General features: G+C 41.3%; 1 protein-coding gene across 1 annotated transcript; it reads right to left on the reverse strand.

Annotated features, from left to right (window-relative positions):
- Positions 1-3,472: 3,472 nt before the first annotated feature.
- On the reverse strand, positions 3,473-8,364 carry LOC119737653 (transcription factor MafB-like). The gene has a single exon (XM_038212141.1). The coding sequence runs from the start codon at positions 7,936-7,938 to the stop codon at positions 6,919-6,921; it is 1,020 nt and encodes a 339-aa protein (XP_038068069.1). The 5' UTR covers positions 7,939-8,364; the 3' UTR covers positions 3,473-6,918.
- Positions 8,365-12,485: the final 4,121 nt, after the last annotated feature.

The following is a 12,485-nucleotide window of genomic DNA, read 5'->3' on the forward strand; positions in this document are numbered from 1 at the left end:
CCAATTCAAGATATACACTGAACGTCAAATCATAATAACACCAGGCCAAAAAATTAGACGATGTTCATTGGATTCTAAATTATTTTGAAGCCTCAGTGATATTTGGCTTCAGTGAAGCCGAAGGCGGAGATATTGCCCAGATCGGAAACCCCCTCCCACCCCAACTTCAATCCCCCTCCCCCTCCACCACCACCCCCTTCCTTTGAAAAATGGCTATCCCACATTCGAATCAGCTGTTGAATTACTCGCACATGGTCCGGGTACCCTACCATTGACCTCAGCATTAGACGACTCCCAGATGACTGGATAAATCAACATGTCAGAATTCCTGCTTACCTCCAGAGCACGGGAGGTATATCCCTGGGATTACCCTGTGCGACGGTGGGTTACGAATCCACTTGACTTGAGGGAATAATTTGGAGTAAATAACAGCCTCATGGTTCACCCAAGTACAGTTAAGAAATACCACAGATGCCTAGGAGAGAACAGTGTTCAGGAAGTGCCTTTAAGACAATTTGAAGGAAGAAGTTGTTACCGGCCATAATGTCACGTGATGCCTCGGTGCTTTTTGATTGGTTCTCATCCAAACAAAACACCCTCCCCCTCCACAACTTATGCTCGTTTGGTTGGGTGATGGAGGTGTTTTCCCTTTTCTACGTTCCGAAAATGTAAAACCTGAAAAGGATTCGGAACCGCACAAATAAAATAGTTTCATTCTCCCGCTGAATTTGTTTGGACAAACCTGGGACCATTTTAGACTTTCAGTCATTCATTGCGTAAGGGGATTGCAGGGGTAAAACCTTGAGCGGAGCGAAATAAAGCAACTGTTGTCTCTTGGGGTTCATGAGGATCAAAGTCCTCAAATTGAGTCGTGTCTGTTTACCCTTAAACCTGGCCAAGTCCTCCAAAACCCTCCTTGCAAAATGGAGGATTTTGCAGGATTGAGGCTATATGGGTGTGTGGCTGATTTTGGAGGATGCACTGTGTCAAGATCTTGGGCCAGACCTTGTGTTGTTTATGCTCAGCCGTGCATAAATTTGTGCCTATATTATGGCTGAAATCCTCCGCACTGCTCCAGGATGTCACTGGCTCTGCCTAATCATAGTGCCGGTGATAGCAAAAATGCCTAGGGAGTTAGGGTTAATGTAGCGCTGAGCAATTCATGTGCAGAAAGTCCCCCACTCGGAATTGTCCTGCTGTTACCTCGCCATTATTTGAGATCAATACGAATACGAGTTACATTTTTGATCGCAGTAAATTTTGCAAAACATATTAGTTTTTTAAACTCTAGTGGCGCATTAGCATAATTGGCTTCTTCCGACGCGACCGATTTTTGTGATGACAAGACGTCAGGTAAAATCAGAGCAAAGCTAGACTCGAACGGCCACTGACAAGGAACTGACAAGGAACGACTCCCCCCACCCCACACGCATCTGTTTGTCCCATTATACGCATTCCGACTTGGACCCATTTGGGTGAATTTTGGTGATTGAAAAGAAACGGGAATCAGGGGGAAAAAAATAAAGTCACTTCACGCTGGCACAGATCGGGGACCTGGGAAGGGTCACGCCTTCTTGGAACGATATTGTTCTGATTGGAGGGGAGGATTGATCCTTATGAATAGATGTAGCTGACAGACTTCGAGAATGAAAAATATCAAAGGAAGAACGAACGTTAAAACATGCGCAGACCTGTTCGCATCAAGCGTTTTCGAATGACAAATTTCTTATTCCCGACGGAAACCAATATAATAGTCCCTGGGATAAGGCCATTCAATCGAAAATGTTATGATTAATCTGAATATTATTTTCTGTTGTAGGATACTTTGGGACACCCGAAAATGGTGCTCTTCAGTTTCACAGCCGGTACTTTTGCCTTCCAGCTAAAAAAAAACCCTGTTATTTTTTGAGTTTATTTTTTGAAAAACATAAAAACATTTTTTCGGCCACTGCCCTCTCAAAAATGGTCCCATCCGGAACTGTTTTCACTTTTTACCATCTTGATAGGATGGATAAACAAGAAAAAAATATGGTTGGTCTAAAGTTTATCGGCATTTGTGTTCTCTGGCCTCTGGGGTATATTGCTTCGAGGCCACCCCCCCCCCCCCCCCCCCCAATCGTGCGACTTTGCCCTATTTGGGGACAGAAATAATTTCGAAACTCATACCTATTCTTAAGATAAACACTTTCTTTGTAATTAAAAAAACCTGCCTGTGACCACAAGCTTTAATTTGAGTGGTAAATAAGCTTTGTCTTGAAAATTGGGCTCGTTATAAGCATTTTGCTTACCCTCTACCCCTTAATCACTCATATAGCATAGCAAACCTATCGTGCATTTTGTGATAAAAGCGCCAAAGACCGATATATCATATCAACAAAATTGCGGATTTTGGACCATCGCAGAACGACGGCCGTGGGAGCCATCCTTTAAAAAGTGCCGAGTCATGCGAGTCAGCACTTTTTGGTAATGCGTTTTCTTGAGCAATATGGACGCCCCTGCCTGCCCCCAAATTATCAGGGGGATAATTTTGTATGTCTCCCCCCCCCCCCCCCCCCATCCCCAGGGAATTTTAAACCATTTCATTGTATCATTCAGCTCAGGCATGTTGTTAATACAGGTCCGACTTTTCACAATATTAGACGTGGAAAAGATGACTAACCTGGAAGAGTCGCAGAAAGGGAGATTTAAAAGCAAGGGGAGGGGATGTAAATGTACTGCTTCTGTTGAGTTTTGTGGATGGTGTCTGCCTTTTCTTTTGGCGACGTTACTTAAAAAAATATTGTGGATAGTTTTGGTAACCATGCGGAATATTTGTCCGCAAGTGGGCGAAGCCATTTTCGTGAATAATTCAGTGGTTCCATTGCAGGACACTTTTACGTTCTCGTCCCCCCCCCCCCCCCCCCCACACGCCCGTCCGGTTTTTTTTTTTATTCCAACGATACATTTGGAGAAGAAAAATACGAAAATGTGCATCGGTGGATTCGAACCAGAGACTTTCTATCCATAGCTCCGCTCGCTATCGATCCACCAGGCTACTGGGTAGGCCGCTCTTTAAAATGCTTTAATGTAACCAGTTGACTAAATGATCCCATCGAAACTACTGAACTATTAAGTAAGATTTGGGGCTTTGCATGGTGGAGATACTGATACTAATTACTGAATTATTCATGATATTGCTTCACTCACCTACGGAAAAAAAAAATCGCGTGCCATGCTCATTGGGAATGAGAAATTGCCGAACTCCCAATGAGAATGAGATTGGGCATTACTCTTAACTATAGTATCTGGAAGACCACTTGATGGTATTTTTTTCTAAAGCCTGCGTTCCATTTTATGCGTGTTCTCTCAACCACCAGTTGATTTTGAATCAAGTATCGATGAGAATGGCATGACATCCTTGGGTCAAACATATTCAAAGCGCCCTCTGTTGACGCACAGTGACGGGCAAATAATTGACGTGATTCAACTTGCATTTATTTTAGTTTTAGTCTATAACCAGTAAAAATCACAAGCATCAATACATTCCACAGTAAGTGTGTATGCTTTCCGAAAAAAGGCAGGAAAAAACTTTATTTTCTGATCCCAAGACAAAGAATCGAGGTTGCAAGAAAACCATTCAGCATAATTGCCTCAAACATAAACATAAGCTTGCAGCAAATAAAACGAAACCTTAATCGTCAGCTCATTAATCGATCCTCAAACAAAATAAAGCAGAATATACATGTACATGAAACACCATGAACGTTACTTAGAAAACATGATGCTAAGTCCAGCCAGTACTCCTCCAAAATTTCGTTTAGACTACAGAAATACGCTACTTCTACTAAAACTACTTTTACACAGTCGATTTGTATTAAAGATTCGATATTCATCTATTAATTTTACAGAAAATGTACAATCATAGTCACATTACATCTGACATTGCAAATAGCAGCGTTGTCTGGGAACCAGACTTCTGCAGTGTTAAGATCACAATGCACACATGAGGACACTTATTAAATACAACGTCAGACAACTTTGAGGTTTTGAGGCTCAAATTGGCAGTTTCTGCACTCAGTTTTGTTCGTCTTCTGAATACAATTCTTCATATCAGCTATCAGGCAAAGGAAAAATAATCGGAACTTGCCAATGCCTCGGATATGTATGAATGGAATGATCACGGAATGTCATAATCGGAAGAAAAATGTCGTTTTTCGTCAATAATGATCAGCATGTTGTCACTCATCATCATTCTTTCGTCTTTTCGTGGTTTACACCTCGCCACTTTCAACTTCGACTCATTCATGATTGAATTGCTGTTGGCATGGTTACCAAATAAACAATGGTAACTATATTTCACAGCATTTATTGGTGTCATTTTGTCTGTCTGACAAATTGGATATAAAAATAACTCCCACTCAAACCATATTTGGTCAGAAATTTGAGCACAACAATCGGTGTCGCCTTCACCTGGTTAAGAGGAAACACAGGTTCGGCGGATTAAATGTCACGTTAAAATGTCACCTCTCTGTAATCGGTTCACCATTGTTCTCATTAAGAACGCCCTCTTTTGGTTGCAGCCAGAGAGTGGCAGGCTAAAAATATACTTGTTTGGATGTTAAATAGTGTTACTTGTATTGCTCCAACTCATAAATCTTCAGGGGAAAAATTTACTTTTAACAAAGTGGTAGTTCAATTGTTGTTGACAAAAACCAAAATAAACTTTAAAAATCCTGTACACGCTGCATAGAAAACAAACCTTGTGTGCATTTCTCGACTGCCACTTGCGCAATGAAACCAAGAGAGGGCGCTATATTTGTGATCTATTTATAAAACAAAAACAAAGACATCGGATTCCGCAGCTTTTCAAGTAATATTACACAATTTTTCATAACAATTTTTCGTAACAAGGATACATAACTTCGAAATATTTTCTGTGTATAAAAAGCCATTTTCTATTCACAATGCATTTTGAACATTCCGTCCAATAAAAAAAGTACACATCATTTTTGTTCAGACAGTTCTATATTTTTACAATTGGGTATCATGTAAAAAAAAAATTACATGTTCGTTATTCTTAAAACATTACAGACTGGTTATTCATGAATCTGTTTTAGGTCACATACAATGTAATTATGGCGCTTAAAAAAATGGAACTCCGTAAAACTCGATAAAACATCATCTGCAGAACATATTCACAGTTCAAGAAAACAATTAACCAACGTTCTTCGCAAAACGCCCAAACAGTGATGTTAACATCAAATAAACTGCAAATAATTTCGTTTCACATATTCCATTCACATATTTTTACTACATCATACATGTTCCACAAAACATGAGCTTGCAACGAACAAAATATTCATGAATATGCAGCGCGTATCCAGAGTGGGCGGGGATAAGGTCACGTGGCACACATTAAAGGACCTCCCCAAAAAATCAACGACCACCAAATTTGCATGAGGCTGTTTGTTAAAACAAGTTCTCACTTGGTCAAAATATGCTCTCAGCTCACACATTTTTAGGCATTTTACACACATTACTACAAATGTTATCATTTTTGCACCCAATATTCAAGATCCAACTAAGCCCCGCCCATCTAGTTTCTGGTTGGTCCGCTAAGCATGCATATTCAATTGAACGTGATGCCATTCGTCTTTCAACAAACCACACATTCGTTTTTGGCATTCGGCTTTTTACAGCACGTAAAGTTGTTTTCTTTACAAACTTGGTTGAGCGCAACTGTTATCGCTCATTCCTTTTGTCTTACTTTCTGTCACTCACTCGCGTGGTGACGTAAGTGTGACGTCATAGATTACCGGAGCTCCTGCCGAGCAGAAATACCTCCACAATATTTCCGCATCAGGCTATGCTCCGGTAGTTTTTTTTTTTTTTTAGCTTTTTTTATTTTTTCGTATTTTTTTTGGTAATATATAAAGCTTGAATGAACCACTTTCGTGATATTCAATCAAACTGCATATATAACTTTTTTTTTATTTTTTCATATTCTTGGTTGTTTTTAGTTTTTTTTTCTTCTTTACTTCTTTTTGCTCTTGCTTATCTTTGCGTATTGTGGTGTTAAACAAATACGACTGTTTCTTAACTTGTTTCGTTTCAATAGTTACCCGTTGTTCCGACTGACAAAATTGGTAGTTTTTTCCAGATTTCTGTCAGATACCTAGGGCACCAAGGCCTTGGTATTCTATACAAAAATATAACTTTTTTTCTTTTTTTTCTCTTCTGATAACAAAATCGGCAAGATTCTTTACATTAAGGGCGCGTAAAGCTTACAAATTGATGCAAAGCTCGCATACGTAGTACACAGCTAATAGCGACATGTAGACAAACTTTGCAGTACTTTACATTCGTCCGAGATCGCCACAAGCTTAAACTTTAGTGTTTGACTCTATACAAGGTTTTTCTCATCTGTTTGTCATGTACGTATCACAAAAATTGCATAATGATAACATGTGTACAGTGACTACATTCCACATAGTTACACGTCAGGGTTTGGTCCAATAATATTGAGTACAATGTAGATTCGTTCTCAAAGTACATAAAAGTAGAAGGCTTAAATTGCAAATATTGAATGATTTGATATCGACCAGAACAGGACCGGTTCGTTGAAGACTGATAATTTGATAATAAACGGTTTTAACTTCTGGTCGGTTTTTGCATTTGTAAGTTCACGAAAACATCAATTCGTAATTTAGTACCATTAATAGATTACAATTCAAGATTGCTATTTAAGCCTTCTCGATAGCATTTACTTTTACTTTGACGTTCAATGTGTAGTTTACCATGTTTACCTCAGGTTTAAGATGAACTCGCATCTGGTAAAGTTCACTGTCCCATGTGGTTCCATTTAGTACTGTAAGACAAGACTGGAACTTGGCCAAAAAAGCTGCTCGTTTTAGCTGCAAAGTGGTGGTGGTCAAAAGTTTACATGAAGTACTCGGGCGATTCGGGACTACTCGGCAAACTAACGGCTCGGGGTCGGCGGGAATTCTTCACCAGTTCGAGTTCTTTACGATACTTGTCTCGTTCGTTCTGAACTCGCTCCAGCTCTTTCTTGAGCCGTGTCACCTCGGTGTGAAGGTACAGTTGACTGTGTTCGAGATCCATTCGCTGCTTGAGACGCTTGGTGCGGCAGCATTGGGCGTAGCCTCTGTTCTTGAGTGTCCTTCGTTTCTGCTTCAGCTTTACAACGTCCTCTTTCTTGTAGCCTCGGAGCTGACGATTTAGTTCCCTCACGGTGAGGCGAACTAGCTCGTCGTCGCGGTACAAGGAAAATATGTCTTTAGTCGGCTTGGTCACGGCGGGTGCGCCTGGGTCGGTACTGTCTGAATCAGCCGAGGATGAGATACTATCCTCATCTTCATCATCTTCTTCTTCCTCCTCCTCTTCATCGTCATCGCGCGGCTGAATTCCCGAACAGTCCGAAAACTTGTCGTAGTCGAGGTCAGAGGGACAGGTGAGTGTAGTGGGTAACTCACCTGTATCGCTAGTACTGTAGACCGGAGACATCAGCTGTAAGTTATTTATGGTCGTTAGAGACTGGATGCTGGACATCCAATAGAGCTCATCAAGGCTTGGTTTGTACTCCATATCCACCGGGCTGGGTATTAACCCCAGATCGTCCGGTGATTGAGGTACATCAACGCACGGGGACTCAACTAGCGGAGTCAACAATCCCGTGCCGAGATTGGGTAGGTTGGTCGGTGGGGAGCGACGCTTGGCAGGCCCGGTACCGGAGTTACCGCTGCTCGGTGCTGCGGTAGTCGTCCCGGTACCTTGGCCCTGGAGTAAGCAGGACGTTCCCAGAGAGTTAACCTGATCCTCTCGCTTTACCTCGATGTGTTCAAGAGCCAACGGCAACAGGTCGAAATCCTGAATGTATTCCATGGCTAGAGCGGCATCCGTCTCGAAGTCACAGCTAGTCGTCTGGTCTGTACTTGCCATCTCCCGTACACTGCAGCTGGGTTTCTGATCGAGTCACGCTATACACACGCCGAGCTAGCACCGGGGAAACTAGCGGGGCTGTCGGGTGACCCTACAGCGAGGTCAGCGTGCTGTGCTGGAATGACGGCTACCCCTGTCTCGCGCTTGTCAAATAAATGACTTGTGCGTGTGTTTGTGTGTGTGTGAGTGTCTCTCCCAATCTCTCCTGTTGTGTTTATGCGCTCTTGTCGCGGTCTGGTCGTGCGGTGGTAAGAGCGCAAGCACCAAGGTGAGTCGGGGGTAACCCCGGAGAGAAATTTGAGACAGTAACCCGATTCCCCCAAGGGAAAGACCTTGCGACGGCTCACCAGACAAACCGCCGTTAGGTGTGGAGGATCCCTAGGAGTGAATGCGGCAAACAACGATCGCTACACTACGCGCGAGCCTGCTATATACCCGTCACCGACCGCGATGACGTCATACATTACTTCCTATATTCAGCTCATTACATCACTTTGAACCAATCAGCGCTGACCTTCACAAGTGGAATAGGAATTTCCCGGATGATGTACTTCGGTGTACAATGTTCACAGTTCATCCACGGAGAATTGGTTCAGGGCGCATTAACAATAATATCGATATTCAAATTTTTCGGATCACTCTCCCAGCTCGTGCTTACATATCGAACAAAGGTTAATTCTGTTTTCAACAATATCTTTTACTGTATTAACAATTTTGATAAGCAAAACACAGTGGATTATTTGGTAACATTTTACTACCAGTATTAAAGCCAAAACGAATGCAGACTATAGGATATCGTTGCCTGGTGCTGAAGATTGTGGGCAAACAGAGATAAAATTATTATAAATTATCCCTATTGTGAATTATTTCTATCACAGATGAATTGATTATTATAAACTGGTATGACTAAATATGACGAAATATGCCGCAACAATCAGAAATTTCTAGAGAATCTGAACACGGTAATTATGACAACACTTTATTCATGTAGAAAAAAAAAACCTGAAAATCGGTTCGTCCATGCACGGCTCTATATACACAATCACATCAAAATAACTCTCCTACCATTTTATTTTAGCAAGGAAGACGTTGTTTCTGATGCCAAAACTGTAGGCCTACACCTTTTATCTGGTACAATGTACTTAGTATATGTGGTTGTGTGTTTGTGTTCTTTTGATCTTTTTAATAAATATAAACCCGTTATATTCGCAAGGGGATTTGCATTGAGCGAGTCCCTTTAAGAAGAGGCATTGCAAACTGTTGGGGCAATACCAGAAGCGTGCGCATATTCGTTACTTCCTTTATGTTTGCTTTCAATGGGTTTGACTCACCGGTTGGCTTTCATTATCCAACCCGTGTCGTCATTAAAGGGACGCGCACGGTGCCGGTGACCCCGTACATGTACATCATTACATGACTGTGTTCTGCCCTATTCTCACTAAAATAATCGCAACATTGTATTCCGTGGTTTGAGAGCATTTACATTATCTTGGACTAAAATCTTCGCAGTGATACATTGTACATTCATTGAACATGATTCAAGTCACGGTTTTGGGTAAATTTCTTAAACATCACATGAACTGACAGCGTTAGCCCATGGAGCAGGGCGGATCCCGTAAAAATATTTGCCTTCACACATCACTGGTTCTCCAAAACATTTTGTATTCGTAGTACAAATAGAGACAAGCTACTTAGCATGTCAAATTTGATCCGCCCAGTTTCACGTCCCGCTAGAGAAAGAACACTTAATATAGTACACCATCATCAAAAGAGTTTTAACATAAAGACCGGCTTGGTAGATTTTGCTGGCAATTAAGGAAACCTCAAATAACAAATGTAAAGCTTTCAAAATAACTTTTGTTTTGATTCCGCAGACCCCCCCAAAACAATTCTAGCCCACATGTATATAGAAAAATCATGTATAACCGCCCCCCCCCCCCCCCCCCCCAGTAAAAAGAAGTCCTCATTAGGCAAAAATGTATTTCAATATACCGTTGGAAAAAAAATTAAAGTAGAAGGCTAAAAGAACTTTTATTTCGTCTCAAGCTCGATCGGCCAATTACCGATGACTTCCATTTCTTCGCATTTAATGTGGGTTAAGTGGTGGTATATTTCGCCATTTTGAGCACGGTAACAGGTCCTCCATGTGATCTATTACAATAGAGACCAGTCACTTGAACACGCAATGACACACTGTCTATCCCCCAGGCCATAGAGACTTGTGGAGCCCAACTCGGAAACAGGAAAAGATTCAATCAGATCTCGCCGTCTGTTCGGGATCTCGGTCTCTCTTAATAAGCCCGTCAGTGGTACAATTTCCAATTTGGTAGCGGGAAAAGTGAGAATTTTTAGGACTTGTGAGAACGTGCGTAAGTGTGAATTGATTCCTTTTTCTTTCTTTCTTTTTTGCTGGACTATTAAGAGGGCATGGTGGTTTCAGATTGAAGCAATTATTCTCGGGATGAGTGGAAATTGTAGACAATTATAATAATAATTCTGTGGTATCTTTCCCCATTTTTTTTTCAAGTAAAAATTATTTTAAAAACTTGGATTGAGTAATTACACATGGTATGGCATACTGTACTATTTGGGGCATTGGAAAATATTAAACGGCTAAAATTTGAAAATTTCATTGCCGTATAGTTCCCTTTGTGTGTGTCGTATTACATGACATGACACCCCACCCCCTCAATAAAAAATTAAGGAACAGTTAAATAAGCATTTGAAGCTTCATTGCTGTGTCATATACTCATGCCTAAATATATGGAACGAAAACACATGTACATGCACAATGCGGCGTGCAATATGTGAACAGTTACAAAATTTCAACTTGTTGCGCAATGTGTAAACATGCAGCACTGCACGGGCATAGGTTTGTGAGTCTATTAATATAATGCTATACAAAATGATCTCTGTACCGTGCGTTATGCAGCAACATATTGCATTATGTTGATAGTATTATCAATAGATATTGACGTAGGCCTATATTATCAGTTTTGCACACACTATTGACCTTGTGTTAATAATATTCTGATCTGACAGTCACATTGCGTGCAGGTTTACGTTAAATGACAAATATTAATGTGTACTGCATGGATGTTGGTTCATTCTGTTCCATACACGGACATTTTGGCGGTAAAAGTTAACATAAAGATGAATTGAACTTTAAAATAATCATGAGATATGTATAGAAAAGAAAAGGCATGTCTGCTAGTGATTCATAACAACTAGTAAAAGACAATACAATATGAAGGCATGGTTTTGATTCGAATTAGATTTAAGACGTAAATTGCAAGCAAGTACCGGGTAACCAAAACTGTACACCACAGAGCAAGGAAATATCTGTATGGGTACGGGCGAAGAGGGGGGGGGCTTGATTCTCCTGTCTAGCCCCGCCCCCCCCTACCCACCAACTGTTTACCCAACTCACGCATACCGTTACGTTGAGAACATTTGGCAGGTCTGATCACAGACTCGTTACCCCAACGAGGACACACAACAAGGTCGTCTGGAGGACAAACAATCCTCAATTATCGGAAGAATTTCATCCCCCATAAAAAACAACACAAGGACCCCTTTAAATCTTTCCGTGGCGGGCAGCTTGCACATACAAACGCCGTTTGCGTATAAACAGCCTAAAACTACATGTAAGACAGGACCACTGACCCGTTTCCCAGCACTTTATGAAAACAAAAGTGCCTGAGTTTTCCCTGATATTTCGTGAATAAATTTCCAAAATCCAATGAGAAATATTTTCACTTTAACGAGGTTGCCGGGGAGTCAAGAAGTTCTGTTAAAATCAATAAGAAGTGGTGTAGCACTAAGCACAGCCAATTGATATTCTGGCGAGGTGTGTAATATTCACACTGCATATAAACACTAAATAGCTAATCACAGCCGGCCAGTCAGTTAATAAACACAACTTGGACACATGGCACAAGACGCGTGTACGCCAAACTGTTAAAAACCTTTCCCTTCTGGGTCGCTGTTAACATGGGCGTCGTCAGGATTTTTTTCCGGGGGGGAGGCAAAGCAAACTTTCCCCCCAAATTCCTTAACTTTTTCATTATATTCTCAATTTATCATTTTTGCGAGCGTGAGCTCAGAGATTGGCTGGGAACGAATCCTGGTTACCGTCTTGCCTGAATCATCCTACATGTTCCTTGTTTCAGCTGGAATCTAGGTCAACTTGATAGCCCTCATTTTTTTAAAAAGAAAAAAAAACAAATTTATTGCACCAATTTTGAGAGTCGAGACACGATTAAACTAAAATTAAAGACAGACTTTTTCCGAACGCTGTGAAAAAAAGCGGAAAATTGCCTTTCCAAATCTCCAAGGACCTCCGTCGAACAGTGAGGGGGTTTAAGATGACCTTAAAAGGTCACGCGTACCGTTACCATGGCGATATCCAGCAGGTTTTTAATTAATCAATTCTGGGGGTCTCCATTATTAGAAAACAGGTGTTTTAGCCAGGCATCTGGGCTGAGTGCCTTGGAAGGTCAGGTCTCAATGGGGATTGACCTGGGCTCTGGTCTGGCGAGAAAAAC

Source organism: Patiria miniata, unplaced genomic scaffold (genome assembly GCF_015706575.1).
Source record: "Patiria miniata isolate m_02_andy unplaced genomic scaffold, ASM1570657v1 HiC_scaffold_3, whole genome shotgun sequence".
Classification (NCBI taxonomy): Eukaryota; Metazoa; Echinodermata; class Asteroidea; order Valvatida; family Asterinidae; genus Patiria; species Patiria miniata.